At 38.1% G+C, this 16,336-nt stretch overlaps 1 protein-coding gene across 1 annotated transcript; it reads right to left on the reverse strand.

The window, feature by feature from the left end:
• Window positions 1-4,546: 4,546 nt before the first annotated feature.
• meis3 (myeloid ecotropic viral integration site 3) lies at window positions 4,547-16,108 on the reverse strand. The gene is made up of 13 exons (XM_058372762.1): window positions 15,675-16,108; window positions 15,128-15,221; window positions 11,727-11,866; window positions 11,450-11,624; window positions 11,298-11,348; window positions 10,598-10,648; window positions 10,323-10,472; window positions 10,098-10,206; window positions 9,255-9,397; window positions 8,500-8,576; window positions 7,812-7,870; window positions 7,629-7,715; window positions 4,547-6,775 (listed from the first exon to the last, which is right to left on the reverse strand). The coding sequence occupies exons 2-13, from the start codon at window positions 15,137-15,139 to the stop codon at window positions 6,585-6,587; spliced, it is 1,245 nt and encodes a 414-aa protein (XP_058228745.1). The 5' UTR covers window positions 15,140-15,221; window positions 15,675-16,108; the 3' UTR covers window positions 4,547-6,584.
• Between the last annotated feature and the right edge of the window lie 228 nt (window positions 16,109-16,336).

The following is a 16,336-nucleotide window of genomic DNA, read 5'->3' on the forward strand; positions in this document are numbered from 1 at the left end:
AAGATAAGATAAGATAAGATAAGATAAGATAAGATAAGATAAGATAAGATAAGATAAGATAAGGTTTCTGATAGCAATTTATTTAGCAGGTTAGACTTTTCTTGTTATAAATACATGTATATTCAATCCATTGAGCCTTGCATTTTCAGTACCACTTATCCTGCACAGGTTAAGGCTTCAGAGGCAACCTAGCGCCAGGGGACTCGGGACACCTTGAATGGGGTGCCAACCCATTATAGGGAATAGTCCAGCACACACTCGGACACCCATTCACACACACTACGGACAATTTATATATATCAGACAGTGAAGACACATGAGCATCCCTGGTCCGATTATGTTAAATGCGTCAACGGAAAGAGCGTGATTATGATCAAACGATGCAAAACCTCACATTTTCATTCCACAGGTCAGCCATTAGCTAGCAGAGAGAGAGAGAGAGAGAGAGAGAGAGAGAGAGAGAGAGAGACTAGCTAGCCAAGTCTTTTAAAGTTTACAGTGTGAAACTCTGAAATAAACTTAGGATATTGCTTAAAATATCAAGTGCTGCTACAGCCTAAAATATATATGAATCAGCTTGTGAATTAGCTAATGAGTCTAGCAAGATACTGAAAGCCCAACAGCATTCGGCAACGTTAGCTTGCCAGCTAGCATTAATGATAAGCTGTGCTATCCTGAAGTGATGGTTTTCACTTCAGGTTTTGTTGCTTAGTTAGCCTAAAAAACAGAATAGAAAATGACACATTTTTTCAGTTCTGTGGAAAATAGACATATAAAACGTACTTTGTAAAAAAAAAAAGTCGATTTTTACCACATGACTTATTAACTCTTACTTGAGAAAATGTGTACTTTTACTTTTACTCAAGTGAATTACGAATGCAGTAGCAGTATATTTGCTCAAGTCATTGTGTTCTGTGATATTTCTATCCCTGAACACACTTTGTCTTCTTGTTTTTTTACCTTTAAAAATTGAACACGACTCTTAATTTAATCCACCAGGTGGCGCTGTTGCATCGGTTTCAGATATTTGGGGGCGATACTAATCAAATATCTAGGAGGAAAACATCAAATTCAATCTGGTGAAGTTTCCACAGCTAGTATTTTCTAAGAAAAACTAATTTGGTGCATTTATGTTTTATTGAAAGCAAAATCATTTTGATCGTTTTGTGTTCATTCTGTTCCTTGAAATAAAGCTGGGTCGTCAGTAAAAAACAAAACAAAACAGTACCTATGCTTTAAATAAGTCTCTCCTGTAGCTGTGGCTAGTAAATACATTCAGCATGACATACAAGTGTGTACACAGAAATGTACACATGCTACTGCTCATGCACGCTACCTCATACGCTTATACATGCATAGACATGCTTGATCATGTGCACACGGTAATCCATCGTCCTTAATCACAAACACACACGTTCACGGGGTACATATGGAAGTCAAAAGTCAAAATTGCAAACCTAATCACATTTGCCTAATGAGGCATCTGGCATTCAGCCTGCATTTATGATCATAGCGTTGCTAATAAAACATCTGGGCTGGCTTTTTTCCCGAATGCCGAAAACCGACTGGAGTCAGAAAGCCTCGATGAACCACCCGGTTAACAACACGGCATTTCTTTTTAACATACATGATTGTGCATTTTAACACGTGATTTCAAGTATGAAACAATATTATGCATTCAGCTGGGCTGTAAATTGGATATATGGCCTTCGTGTGTGAGTTAGTGAATACACAGATGGTGGAGGCCTGAGGCGTTTGAAACATAGGGACAGTGTTCCTACAGGGAGGGAAAAGAGAAGAGGCCGTGAGCACACACTGATCCCGCCTGCACACACTCTTCTGTTTGCTTGGATCAGGAAAGACCACTGTGTATTCCTCTGCTGGGGGAAAGTTCTGACTGACAGCTCGCTAATGAGTGTCAGCTCTAATGACTGTGCCGCCATTAATGGAGATAAATAAACCAGCACTGGTGGCTAAACCTTCTCCAACCAATTTACTCCCTGAGTTAATCTAGTGGACGCATTATAACAATCCACTTTCTAAAGTCTTTGTTTTCTTGCCTTATCTTTTATAACAGATGAATTCCATTGCCTTTCGGCTAAATCAGATTCATTTTCCATGTGATTTTCGCACGTTTTACATGCTAGGATCAAAAATATGTAAAGGTGCATTTCAACAATGCTGTGCCCTGAAATTGCCGGGAAATAACGTGTACAAGATGTGATCAAATGTGAAAAAGAGGGAGAAATCCTGATCAAACAATGAAACCGCATGGAGTGCATGTGAAAAACGGAATGACAAAAAAAAACAAAAAAAAACGTGTGATGATAGGAAAAAAAAATTGTGAATGATGAAGCAGTGAAAAGCTGTAGGTGTAAAATACACACAAAATGTTCTTATTTGTTTTTCTTGTGTGATCACAATTTATTCACATAATCACATGTGACAAATATGGCACCAAAATGTCAAAAAAAAAAAAATTAATTATTCATTTGGGGGAAGTCAAATCAATTTTGTAGGTAGGGGGAAGAAAGAGCGTCAACAAGCCGCATGTATACATTTCACATGTGAATGAATCGTGTCGTTTTATCATAAAATACGCCATGTTTACACTGAACACGGGGAAATCTTCATGTTTTTGTTGTAGATTTGATTTGAGACCAAACCTGAGAACACTTTGGACCCTTCACTATCCACCTTCAATCTCTAATTTTACTTCTTACTCACTGCTTTTTCGTTTCATTAATGTTCTGTAAACAAAACCCCAGCTCTTTTCAGTTTAGCATATTTTATTCTCTCTCTCTCTCTCTCTCTCTCTCTCTCTCTCTGTCTCTTACTCTCTCTTTTTTTCACTTTCCCTCTCTCTCTCTCACTCCCTCCTCAGCTCCCTTGTCTAGATTCTGACAGGTGTGTAATTGGATGATTAATGTCCGTTCGCAGTCCTCCCACTCCCCCTTCCTCTCACACAAAGCTACACACACACACACACACACACACACACACGATCACATACACATTGTACAAGTGTAATGACGCTGGAGCTATTATAAAGGAGAATTTGTGTAGATTTGTATGGGTTTCCTCCCTGCTGCAGGAAGTTACTACGTCCACATACACCAGTGAATATTCAGCACTCCCTTGCAGTTGAACGATGGATTCGATACAACCTAAGCTACCCCAAGCCTTTATTTTCTCTTTTTCTTTTTCCGCATATCTCTTCTACATCTTTCTTCATTTTAATTCAGGCAAATTCAAAGACGTTTGAATGCCTCTCTTCTTTTCCCCCTCTAAACCTTTGTATCCAACATGGAGCAAGTCCACAATGTCCATTAAAATGCCTTGCACCCAGAGTAAACATCCATTATTATACAAGAAGAAAACAGTGCAAAACACTGAAAGCAACCAAGATCTAAAGTGGCTCAGGGTTAGCTGCAGGGGTCAAAGAGAGATGCCACTTCCTGTTAACCCCTGGACGAACTCTAACCCCTGCTGCAAGCTGCATTCATCACATTAGCATGGTTAGGGGTCGCAATGCATGAAAGTGCAGAAGTGAGTGGATGAAAGAAAGAGTGGGAAGGTCGCTAGGCATGAATAGTCTCAGTTTTAACCAGGATTGCAAGATGTAGAGCGAATGCAGAAGCTCATGGGATATATTCCTGATCCTTTAAAGCTGCTGTATGAAATTGGATTTAACAACCTACTCAGAACAACACGGCACATTACACCGCTGAATAACAAATCTAGCAACTTTGCTCAGTTTATTCTGTGCTCCGATTCGAATACAGCAGGGTCCAAGAAGACTACCAGTAATGATAATACTTTTATTTGACACTCTTTTCAAATGTAATACAAAATTTCCTCATTACAAATCATCTCATCAACACTGAATAGAGTGAGATATGCACTCTCAGACGTATTTACATGCGCTTTATCGTTTCCTTTTGCTTTAACAACAGCATGCGCTCGAGACTCCACAGGTTTGTGTAAAAACTGTGATCATGTTAGATCAGATCCCTTCAACGATTTATCTGAACACAGAAATCTAAATTTGCTGGACCGTTTTAGAGTTTGTTTGTTTTTAAAAATCAGAATCGTGAGGAGTGAATTTCTTGTTAAAATTTTCTGCTGATTCTCAATTTTACATTTAATGTGATCTCCATTCTTTAAGTTAAATAGCATTTTTTTTATGTATTTAGAGAAAATTCAGACTGTGTTTTGTACTGAATTATAATGTGAATTCACAATATAATTTAGTATAAATATACTGCAGAATATTATTATTATTAATAATAATAATAATAATAATAATAATAATAATAATAATAATAATGTGGTTTCTTATGTAATTCAGTACAAACAAACATTCTGTTTTTATCCAAATTTTCTCTGAATACATTAAAAAAGCTATTGTGATATAACAAGTATATCTAATATATTCCTTGTATATAATTTTTAAATATTATTCATATATTTTTTGTGCTTTATTGATTTTTTGTGTGGTTAATATATATATATATATATATATATATATATATATATATAAATAATATTATATTAATTATCTTCCGGTCAAAGTGGCTTTTGTTAGTTTTCTCTGTATGCATATGGAATAAAAACTATATTTAATAGGACTAGATGTGACACATTATCAATATTAACCATTCCAATATTATAATTAGGATTATTGTCATTTCTACCACTGGGTTTAGATTTGTTTTATTATTACAGAGATGAGGGACAAGATCTTTATAGAATCCAAATATCAGTCAAGTTACTTAAAAACAGGCAGGAACATATCCCTCTGTATAAGAAACGAAACGGACCCGACATCGGTACTTGCAGAACTCCTCACAGAATTTACTCTGTTCGAAACAGTTTACCAAAAATGTTAACACAGAATACACGTGGAAAAACAAAGACGCTGTGCTAGTTCGATCGTTTACAGCAAACGTAACAATATGCTATATGTTAGGACATGGTGAATGCTACCTTTAAAGACAAACTTCAAAAAAACTGAAGATTAACGTCGACTCAAAGTTTGGTGATCCCGAGTCTTCGACAGACATAAATACAAAAATAGATTCAACATTAAAGCAAAATTAAATTAAATATGGTGTACAAATGACAAGAGTGCCATTAATGACAAGGGGTTAAAACTGCCCTCTTTATGGGAAGACTAGGATTGGTCCGTAGCATATGGGACTGCTTGAGGAACCCAGCTATAATTCACAGTTCAAACTCTCGTTTCGTCCAACAGATCCAGCAATTAAGTCTTTGGGTTTGTGGCAAGGCTTGAATACATCGGTTCAAGGAGACAGTTACAGGATTTTTTTTTTTTTTTTTGGTAGAGTTGTGAAGGCACCAGACTGCAGGAATCTGGTGTGCTCCTCTGTTCACGTTCCTGACGAGCAGTCTCTGGGCAAGGCAGAGAGGCTCCAAAAAGCCTCGAATTTCAGTTCAGGAAGCAGAAAGGCCATAGGAAGACATGAGTCTAACCAGACATACCGTGCAAAATTAGTTGTGTACATTAATGTGTGAGAAACTTTAGACAACATACAGATAGTGTGGCTGTATGGGGATTTTTCCACTGCACACTCTAGAAACAAGGACAAGCCAAACCAGGAACTAATGGAACTTGGGGTTCTGGGACATTTTCTTCTAATTTTGTAGGCAAAACATATCCTTTATGTATCTCTCACCTGGACGTATGAATGTAATGTAGCTTTTAAAATGACTTAAGCTACATAAAAAGGAGCATACCGTATTAAAGACACACCTTTCTAGGTAAATGATACATACACCACCCTAACAGCAACATGTAGTACCCTGAGAGTGAACACCACCACGGTCACATCCAACATTGAATACGTGATCAAATGAATGAGCCTGAAAATGCTTGTTGATGGATCGTTACATTTCATCAACAGTAAAAACGAATCCATAAATCTGCATGATAAATTTCAATAGATTTTTTTGCCAGAAAAATATATGTAAAAATGGACATCTGAAATACAAATTAAAGTTCAATTGCACCCCATATAATCAACAAATATCATTTGAAAAAAATAATAAAAAATAACAATAATAATCATTTGTTGTGCTTATAAATGTTTTTAAAGCAACTTAAACGTTGGCACAGGATAAGAAATAGCACAACACGATGTTGACAAATCTACAAACTATCCTCCGTGGCGTGAACATCTCGTCCCTGAGTACCATCAGTTCTTGGTTGGTGCTTATGTATATGAACATAAAGCTGGAAACTTTCGGCTCAACACTTTGCTGACGAAGCAAAACCCATATCCAGATCTAGTTTTACGGTGCCAGAATTTCCATTACTTTATACAGTAGGAAAAAGCCTATACCGGAACCTTACCGCTGTGTTGCCTCTGATATCAGTTTGTAATGTAAGAAAAAACAGACATAAGAGGTTTCGTGTCAGTTTTTAAGACGGTGATTATAAAGGGTTAGTGTCATAACATGACAAGGTGTCGAAGTTTATGAAATCGTGCCGTCATGTTTACTGAGGTGAAACTAGTGCACTCGGGAGTGTGTGAGCCCGGTTTCATTCCCCTCCCCCGCTCTCAGTGGGCATGGATGTCCAGGCCTTGTCCAATTAGAGGCTCTGCCGAGTGCGGATGGGGGGGTGGGTGCAGGAGCATGGCAGGGTGGGGGCCGGGGTAAGGGTGCAGCGACGGAGCCGCATGGGTGTAACCCGGCTGGGGCAAGAGTGCACCGGGGTAGTCTCCAGGCAGAGACGGCATTCCCTGAAGACCTGCAGAATGGAATGAGGGTAAGATTATTTACAGTTATTTCGAGTCTGGTCTTAAATTTACTATCTGTTCTCTTTAACTGATTTGTATTTACTACAGAATTAATAATCAGTATTAATTTACCATTAATAAATCTACAAAAAACAATGGCTGCAAAACATTTTAATTAAACATGGATGTTGAAATGCATCATAAATTGAGGGTAAGTGCAGCACGACTCCCAACGTTTCTCTTTAAACTAATTGAAAGATAAAAATTTAGGCCACTTTTTGTGACACTTTTCAGTCATGTGGTTCACCTATTCAGGGGGGTCTGTGATATATGTTTTTTGGGGTTTTTTTGCCGTGACGGAAATCACAGCCATTATCAGACCTATTATATGTCTTATTAGATTTGTTATGATTATCTGACTGTCACTTAAAATTAATGCGTTTAATCCAAGCGTCAGTATACGAAATCATTTAATAAATAATGTGAAAATTCAATAAACAGCCAAAATACTATGGTGCACATTTGATAAATGTGCTGAATTTCTGATTTTCTGGATTATGTTCATAAAATAAATCTTTACTGAGGGCTTCACTGCCTCTGAAATGTTTAAAAAATCTTTTATTTAGCAGCACTACACTGATGTAATTATAGATCTAGCCTAAATCATTATTCAGTCTCATTGTCAAAGTTATGCCCAAGAGCATAGATTCATAGTTGTGCTTAAATTCATTTTGCATCCCAACATAAGTAAATGGGACTCAGCCAATCAGAACACAGTATGAACCTTGGCTTATGTACTGTATTGCATTGCATAGGAATGTTTTTCTCCTGGCTGCTGTACACAGTATATGTGGTTGTGTTTACCTGCTGTCCGAAGGCCTAAATGAGGCTGACTGTCTAATCCATAACCTCCTATCGCTCCTCCCTCTGGGCTGTATGGGGCACCTTGACCTGTGTGGTCACATATACATATGATTCAGAGCACTTAAACACCAAGCTAGAAATAAAATGGAAGATACTGCATTGGTTTTGTTTGTTTGTTTTTACCTGAGCGATTCGACTGGTCAATCATGGGCTGGACTATTCGGCGTCGGGCGTTTATAAACCTGATCAAGATGAGAGTGCAGACATCACACGTTACAAACAAGTATATAGTGTACAAATGTTGCATAAGAGGTCTATTAGTGATATACAATAGTTGGTTGCTAGCAAGACTTTACACTTAGTCTTAACATGGCTAAGCACTGATATTGACTGACAAGAATTCAAAAATTCAGATATATTACTCAAATTTTAACCCTAATAGATGTTTTTGTATAAGAACCAAAATGGCCCCATTACCGATACTTGCAGAACTCCTCACTTCTATCTGTACTATTACAGTTTAGCAGAAAAAAAATATTACATAATACATTCTGTACATACATAACTGTATAATAATGAATAAGGATCCCAGCTATTATAATGTATATTATGCTTGTAATGTAATACACAGGCTCAGACTCAAAGGGAATTAAGCCTTAACTGATGCTCAGTAAAAGAACAGTGTTACATACACAAAGCCTGAACAGATAAACAGATACGCAGGTAAGAATGAGCTTTATTAACGTTTCTTGCATCTAGCATATATCCTCATTAAAAAGCGAGTATTGATCATGGTGCAGTAGATGGTTCATCAGCTGCCATTCATCAGAAGGAAGGTCAGCGTGAACGAGGAAATTAGAGGTGTACTCACCAGTTGTTGACCTGAAGGATGGTGAGTCCTGTATCTTGAGAGAGTTGTTTTTTCTGTTCTTCGGAAGGGTATGGATGCTGGACAAAAGAAAAAAGATGCATTTTACTCAACAAGTATTTATGACATCATGGCATCATGGTCAGTTGTAGGGAGCTTGTTATTTTTGGAATTAAACATGCCATAAGCATGTAAAGGCAGCATCAAAACACAAAGCAATAAATGCTACAAAGCTACCACTTGCCAGTCTCACTCATGTCTTTTTCGTATACTCATGCACTAGCACGTTTTTATCTTTTTCCCAATGGCAAATGTTCAAAAAAAAAGTGCATGTGAAGTCACTGTATAACAAAGTACACTGCAGTAATTGAGCAGGCACGAATCTTCGATCGAGACAGAGCCGATGCCGTCTGCACAGTGCCTCTCCTGTCTTTATTTATAGTCAATGTGCCGGAGTTCAATTATGTGCGTAATTACAGCAGCTTCATTAGCGGCTAATTACCATATGCTCGTTACTGTACTGCGCCGGCACCTCTCATTTCAACTCCATTCAGCTGTGCAATAATTCCCCGGCTGCGAGTTCATAAAATTCAGATTTCACACCGACTGGTTCGAGACGCCATGACTTCATCTCCGGAATCTTCTATTAGATCCCCCAGTATCTCTTCTTGTCAGCTCATATACTTCTCTTATTTGCATTACTAATACAACACTATTACACAATTCTGTTTTTTTTAGTGCCTCTGTGTCTGACTTACTGATAGGTGCTGGAAGAGCCAAGCTCTCATGATGTTGGTTGCCACTTTGGGAAAGATCCCTCGTTTCTTGTTGTTTCGTCTGTCTCGGTCCGTCTCGTCCTCTTCTCCCGTGCTAGGAGACGCTACAGCGTCCAGTCCATCTCCTGTAAGATGCAACAACAATGCAATTACATAGTTACAAACTTTTTTATAACTATGTATTTCTGTGTGTGTGTGTTATTATGCGCTCGCAATCCCATGCAGGTGAACATGATTTCAGCAGGTGGAACATTTCCGTTCCTGGAGCTATATTGCTTTTGCTTAATGCCAATCTAATTTCAGCAGTGTGCGTCTGTTCCTCTCATTCCTGAAAATCTCCTCATCTACCAGCCTAATTCCATAAATGAAATCTGTTGTTAAATCTTAATTCCTGTTCATCATTCCACTAGTTCTTAATTCTTAGAAATATTGAATCTCTTACTTTGAATTAATTGTGGATTCTCATAATTCTTTCTGCAATAATAATAAAAATAAAAATAAAAATAATAATAATAACATTTATGTTAATTGTCGCATGAACTAAAAACAAGCAGAATTAATAAAAAGACATTTTAAAAAATCTAAATGTAAAATAAGCAAATAAATAACAGCAGGGACAGAAAGTAGAAAATTTTCATAATAACTATATAATAAAGAGTTATATAAATATATATATATATAGAGTAACCCAATTATAAGGCATGGCAGGATTTGAAGGTGCATATTGATGACATTAGATAGACTTCAGAAAGAGTCTCTACATTCGAAATGTATATGTGTGTGTGTGTGTGTGTGTGTGTGTGTGTGTGTGCGCGTTGTAAGTACCAGCGTCGCTGCAAGCGTCCACACTGTGCGAGGCGAGTCCACAGGAGGCGCTCGGAGTACCTGACGGCGTTGACAAACAGTCATCTGTGTCTCTCAACCAAGACTGATTCTAGATTACACAAAAGAAACCCAGTTAAACATATACACAGTGAGAGCCATCTTCACTTATCACCTATAGAGGATATCTAAAGATTCGGTTTTTCCTACTGAATCTGAATCACTCACCTGCTCTGAAAGACTTGTACAAGATCCAGTGAAATCCTCCATGTCAGATTTGGATCCGGACTCGCGATCCTCTAGCACCAAATCAGTGGGCATTTTGCCCTTAAGACAGGTGATGTAGCGATGGCAGAAATTATCACACAGATCATGAACCTGTCATTTTAGAAAGAGAAAATGAGGTTCTTTCTAAATAAAAATGTCTACCAGAGAAACCCGTCATAAAATAGACAACAGTCAGTGGTTAAAAACAAACAATGAATGTTGAAATTTTACTATACCTTTTCTAGCTCTAGTAGGTGAAAGCGTAGTACTTGGATGGCCTGGATCATCTGTATCAGAAAATAAAAAATATATATATAAGTACTAATTTGACAAAAAAAAAACATTCTAGCTTTCTAATGTGATTAATCACATTAATGTCAATCATTTTCTCCCCAATTTGGAAATTTACCAATTTCCACCCACACAAGCTGAGGGTCAATGCTAGTACATACTTCCTCTGAGATGCCGTATCTTTTCATACTGCTGTTCATGCCGTCAAAAAGCAGCGTCACACACTCAGAGGAAAGCCTTACACAAATTCTTCCACAAACATGAGCTCACAGAAGCCCACAATTGGCTAGTGTTGCACTGACTGACAGGAGGAAAAAGAGTAATGCTGTCACTACCACCGATTTCACTCTCTAGTCTACCGACCATGGCTTCAGCATCTTCGGGATTCTAAATCATGAGATGCGGCTAATAGTGTAACTGCTAAGCTATTGGGCCACTCAGGAACCAAAAAAAAAATCGACAATTACTAAAACATTGTGCACTAAAACATGAGAACTAGAACCACTGCCTCTGAAAGCAATAAAATAAGCCAACATGGAGTATATAAAAAGTAGACTAGAAATATCTCTAACAAACTAACAGAAAAATGTAAACATATATGAACCTCAGGTTTGGGTTTGTGTGTGTAAAGGCAGTACATCTTACCAGATTATCCAGTTCTGGATTTGATGAGAAGATGGGTTTCTCTGACCGGATCTTAAAACAAAAACAAATCCATTATCTAATGCCTTAATATCAAATCTCTTACATATTGAAGTGCAAGGAGTCAAGGATTGTCTGCCAGTGCTGCCACTAACCTGTTTGGCGAAGGCCGCGATGTCTTCGTTGAATGATTCGGAAGAGCAGACATCGCTGTGACCCGTCATGCTGGGATGATGGGACGCATTCGACAGTGAGCTGGAGTCACGCGGTGAACACGTAGCCAACTCACACTTCTCAAACACCAAGGCCAAGAGAGGAAACAGAGGGTGGCTGCGCAGATATTACGAAGATTTAGAGTACACACTAACATCCCAGTGTATAAACAGAGAACGGTCATGTGACATTGACATATGTGTTTATGTCGCGCCTTACCCGTAGATCTGATCACGGTAGTGTTTGAGAGAGTCAGGGACACTGTGGCCATAGTGAGACGGTGGTAGTGACCTCATCGCCTCCCCGTACCCCCCCACGGGCATGACCTCTGACCCTGGGTACTGCACCAGCTCTTCATACTGAGGAAAAACAGAGATTGTAGAGAGAGACGTATTGAACTGCACCTTTCGATTTACATTGATCGTCAGTAAAGGAGGACTTACAACATTATGGGACCTTTTATTTAAACGCAGAACATAATATAAGACATCTTGGTGAAAAACGACGTGCAGCTTTTATCCGTCAGAGCTTGGCTAGATACTGAAAGGGAAATTAGATCCATGTTTTTCTTATATAATTGGTTAATATATATTTTTTCCCCAGTCTAAATGTGCATCATGACGTGTTTGATTTTGACGTAAATTTACAGCAAAAAAAAATGTACCTGTAAAATGACCGACATTGGACAACTATGAAAAATGAAGACAAAAAATGATTTGATTAGATTTTTTCTATTACACAACTGAACCTGAACAACCACCATAGCTCCCTAATGGGTAAAATGACATTGTTTGTACCACGGAAAATATATATGTATACTTATATATATATATGTATATTTATATGTATATTTATAAAATATATATGTATATTTTACGCCATTAGACAAGTACGTTAAAACGCATCATATTACTCGTCATTGACTGCAAAATTGTGATAAACACAGGCCAATGCAGTCACAACAAGTGTTTAGATGAAATTATAATACAAATGATATGAAATAAAACCAACTGGACCGTATAAAAATATGTTTGGAAAGGTTCTACCAAACAATGCCATATATCTAATATTTTAGTTATCTAAAGAAGCTCTTGATTGGTGGTAAATGTTACAGGTCCAGTTACCACACATCTTTTTTTCTGCAATAAATGTTTACATTATCGTCATTTTTTATTATTTTAAAAATACTAAAGCATCAATGCATGTGTGAAACTGTCAAAATTTCGGTAAGGATGGTGCGATTTTGCACGGACCTTTACGTGGAAACGACATGATCGCATAGTAAACATGCAAATCTGCGCATGCGCTGTATCGTCTCACCTCATTAAGGCGCTTTAATTCATTTTAAAAGCGTTTGGTGTAAACGTGCGTTAGCTGATTTATTTTGTCACAGGCTATATTGGAGTGTGTGCATTTCTGAAAAGTCTCTATAAAAAAAAATAACCGTTTGTAGGATTGTTTATAGGATAGTTTATTAGAAAAAAAAAACCGCCTAATTAGGTTAGAAATCTGATTAACTATAAAGAGGATCGCTGTTGCAGAATATTCTGTAATGACAAAAGCCTCCTCATCTGATGATCTGACAAATACCCTGCTCAGAAACTGCGCGCTTTTATTATAACTTGATCAAAGGTAACAGATCAGCTATAGCAGAGATAAAATACTCAGCCTGATCAAGATACAATTATTGATAATCATTACGACTTCTTCTGGGCTTCTGCTTGTTACCAGTCTGCAATCTGAAGGCTGACAAATTGAAATAATTAGGCTGCAGCAATCACATTAATACGCAGCAGCCTGTATTATGCACGACAAACAATAATCAGAGTTAAAGTGACAAGTACGCAGAAATAACCGCGGTGCTAATAAGTATTAAATGCACTTTAACTGCCTTTGATTGAACTCCTTTCAGACTTTAAGTACAGCTTGCACGGGTTTTTCCTTCCCGTTTATTGAACGGTTTCGCAGAATGCACGTGAGCTTTCACTCCGTTCGCCTTAAATAAAACTGTAATAAGTGCATTGCTGCTTTAATGACTTCACTGCGTTTGCGGATAAAAAGTTGGTTTTGTCTAAAGGTTTTTGAGCATAAATGTTATTGTTTCATGCTATAGATCTAAACACGTACTTAGTCCTATTATACAGCTGCAAAGTCAATAGAGCAAAAAAGCGGGCTTTCTATGAGATTGTACACTACAGCATAGAATCAAGTTATAGTTTTATTATTATTATTATTATTATTATTATTATTATTATTATTACAATTATTATTATTATTATTATTATTATTATTATTATTATTATTATTATTAAGGAATTACATGCACCATAGGTCTTTATTACACACAAAAATTATCATAAATTATGCTTGATGGTTTACTGTGCAGAAAGCAGAAAAATTAATTTTTTTTTTTTTTTGCTAACTTTTAGGATGCAGTCTATTTAACAGTTGATTCAGACTCTCTTCCTATTTTCAACAAAAATAATTTCCTAGGCAAGTTCAGTTTATACGAGCTGTATAAGCACCTATCTGATCTAATGTTAACTTGTAAATGTACAGGTCTTCCAAGTTTAAGGCAACTAAACTTCTGCAAGTAAACACTCGGATTAAAAGAACAGAAATTTGTAGAAAGTTTTTTTTTTTTTTTTACTGACCTGGAAATGAATTAGCTGCCTGCTGAGTAGTGATTATCATATCATAAACATAATTATACTTTTAGGCAATAGATATACAGCAGATCCAGAGCTGTTTTTATGCATGGATGATAAGGGTAACATGCCAGAATTATTCTGCATTAAGGTCTGAGCCAATTCGCCTTTATAGCCGCTTAACTCGCCAGCTCAGTCTAGCAAAAAAGTTGACCTACTTACTGACTTCCCCTGCTCTTCTTTCGGCCCTGTCTATTATTTTCTTCCGCTGTTTGCGCCTATTATTTCTAATCCTGATGTTTAGGTTTAAACTATAAATTGTTAAGAGATGTATGGAGTTTTTTTTTTTTTTTTTGAGAAAGCTGTGCACTTCATTTTCCCCTTTGCTTATGGTTTAATAATGCGGTTTTATAAGGAAAGCAATTTACCGGGCGACCTGAATGCTCATATTACCATATTGTCATGTGCAATAATATTTTTAAATGCCTGTGCCGCATTATAAGATTTCTTTAACAACGCACTGAAATCATTTTGTGCTTCTATTTACTTAAAAAAATAATTCAAGTGTTTTTTTTTTTGTTTTTTTTTGGAAAGCTATTTACAGTCCGATCTGAACATGTCACAATATAGTATATTTTACACAACTCTTTTTTGTGGCATTCTGTGGCCCCTTAGAACCACCGTACAGTACAAGATTGATATCAAAATAACACGCCCCTACTATTCTGGTATAGTGTAGTATACGGAAATATGTGATTTGGGATGTGGCCCTATGGTCCGCGTGAGCGCGCGCTGAGAAAGCAGGAAGGATGCTGAACAAAACTGGGAGAGAGAGAGAGAGATCCGGGATCTCTCTCTCTCTCTCTCCCACCCAAACACCGCCTGCTTCCGAGATCCACAGTCGTGCTTCAAGTGAGGATATTAATGACTAAAAGATTGTTTTAAAGCAAGCATGCATGAGCAGAGACGTACCCTTTTCTCCATGCGCCACGGAAAGCCGCGCTCTTCTCGCGGAAGACAACACACACCGATCCGGCAGTCCGGGACAGAACACCAGTCACAATCACTAACAGAGATTTTTTTAAAAAAAGGAAAAAGAAAGAAAGAAAGAAGAAAGAAAGAAAAAAAAAGAATGCATATCAAAATACAAGCATGCAACGCGAAATGTCTGATCATCAGTAGATGAAAGATGGAAGCGCAATGAAGCGCGGGATGATTCACAAAATCAGATCGCTCATGTTGGCCTGTAATCTACAAAAACACAACTGCCAACACGTGTGTGTGTGCGCGCGCGTGTGTGTGTATGTGTGCAAAATCCGTATTTTAAAGCACTGAATGTAATGAAGTTTTGAAGTGATCTGTTAATACTGGATACGCATAACTCTGATCATAACGTTTAATGGTAAGCTTTGCGAGAAGAGCATAATCCTCAGTGTTTTTGAATTCCCATCTGGACTCACTGTACGCTACTGTACGTGTTAATTCGACCCTGTGCTGTAACCTATAGATCGCACCAAACCTTGAGACGCGGGGATCCCCTCTCTGTGTGTGTGTGTGTGTGTGTCTCTCGCGCTCTCTCGCTCCTTCTCTCTCTTCGTCTCAATCTCGAGCTGTTCCGCGGTGAATCGGTGCTGCTTGGCGGGCTGGAGAGACGTAGATCGCGGCGGCAGTGTGGCGATCTGCTCGGTGTATCACCACATCCATGGACCGAGACAACAAGCTGTAAAAGGATACGCGCGCTCGCGTGTGTGTGAGTGTGAGTTTGTGTGTGTGTATGCGAAGCAAGCAATGGGCCCGGTTTAAAAAGCCGAATGGAGGCGGGAGCGATGCTGGAGATCGGGAGTCGTTTCGGGGGTCAAAACGCGACGGGGTCTCTCGCGCCCCCCTTCTTATCACACACACACGCTCGCGCATTACAAACGCAAGACCCCTGCGTTTTATCTTGAACGGCACGCTCTCGCGCAACCCCCCCCCCCCTTCTTCCCCCAACACACACACACACACACACTGACACATAGCAAGCATCCTTATGTCTTTGAGTTCCTGAAATATTCATATGGACGTTTTAAAGAGCTACACACACCATCTTCTGAACACATATACACTGGTATGATCTTTAAGCCGTTTGGGCTACATAGACTTTTGGGTTTTTAATCTAAATAGCTTGCAACTTTTGTTTGT

This window comes from Hemibagrus wyckioides, linkage group LG20 (assembly GCF_019097595.1).
Source record: "Hemibagrus wyckioides isolate EC202008001 linkage group LG20, SWU_Hwy_1.0, whole genome shotgun sequence".
NCBI lineage: Eukaryota > Metazoa > Chordata > Actinopteri > Siluriformes > Bagridae > Hemibagrus > Hemibagrus wyckioides.

Bases quoted from the DNA above. Each gene is read 5' to 3' on its own strand.
- meis3 (XM_058372762.1), bottom strand. The intron at 10,649-11,297 runs GTAAGATGTACT...TTTCTGATACAG, and splicing joins ATCCAGAACTGGATAATCTG to ATGATCCAGGCCATCCAAGT. The intron at 7,871-8,499 runs GTGAGTACACCT...CATCTTGATCAG, and splicing joins ATCCTTCAGGTCAACAACTG to GTTTATAAACGCCCGACGCC.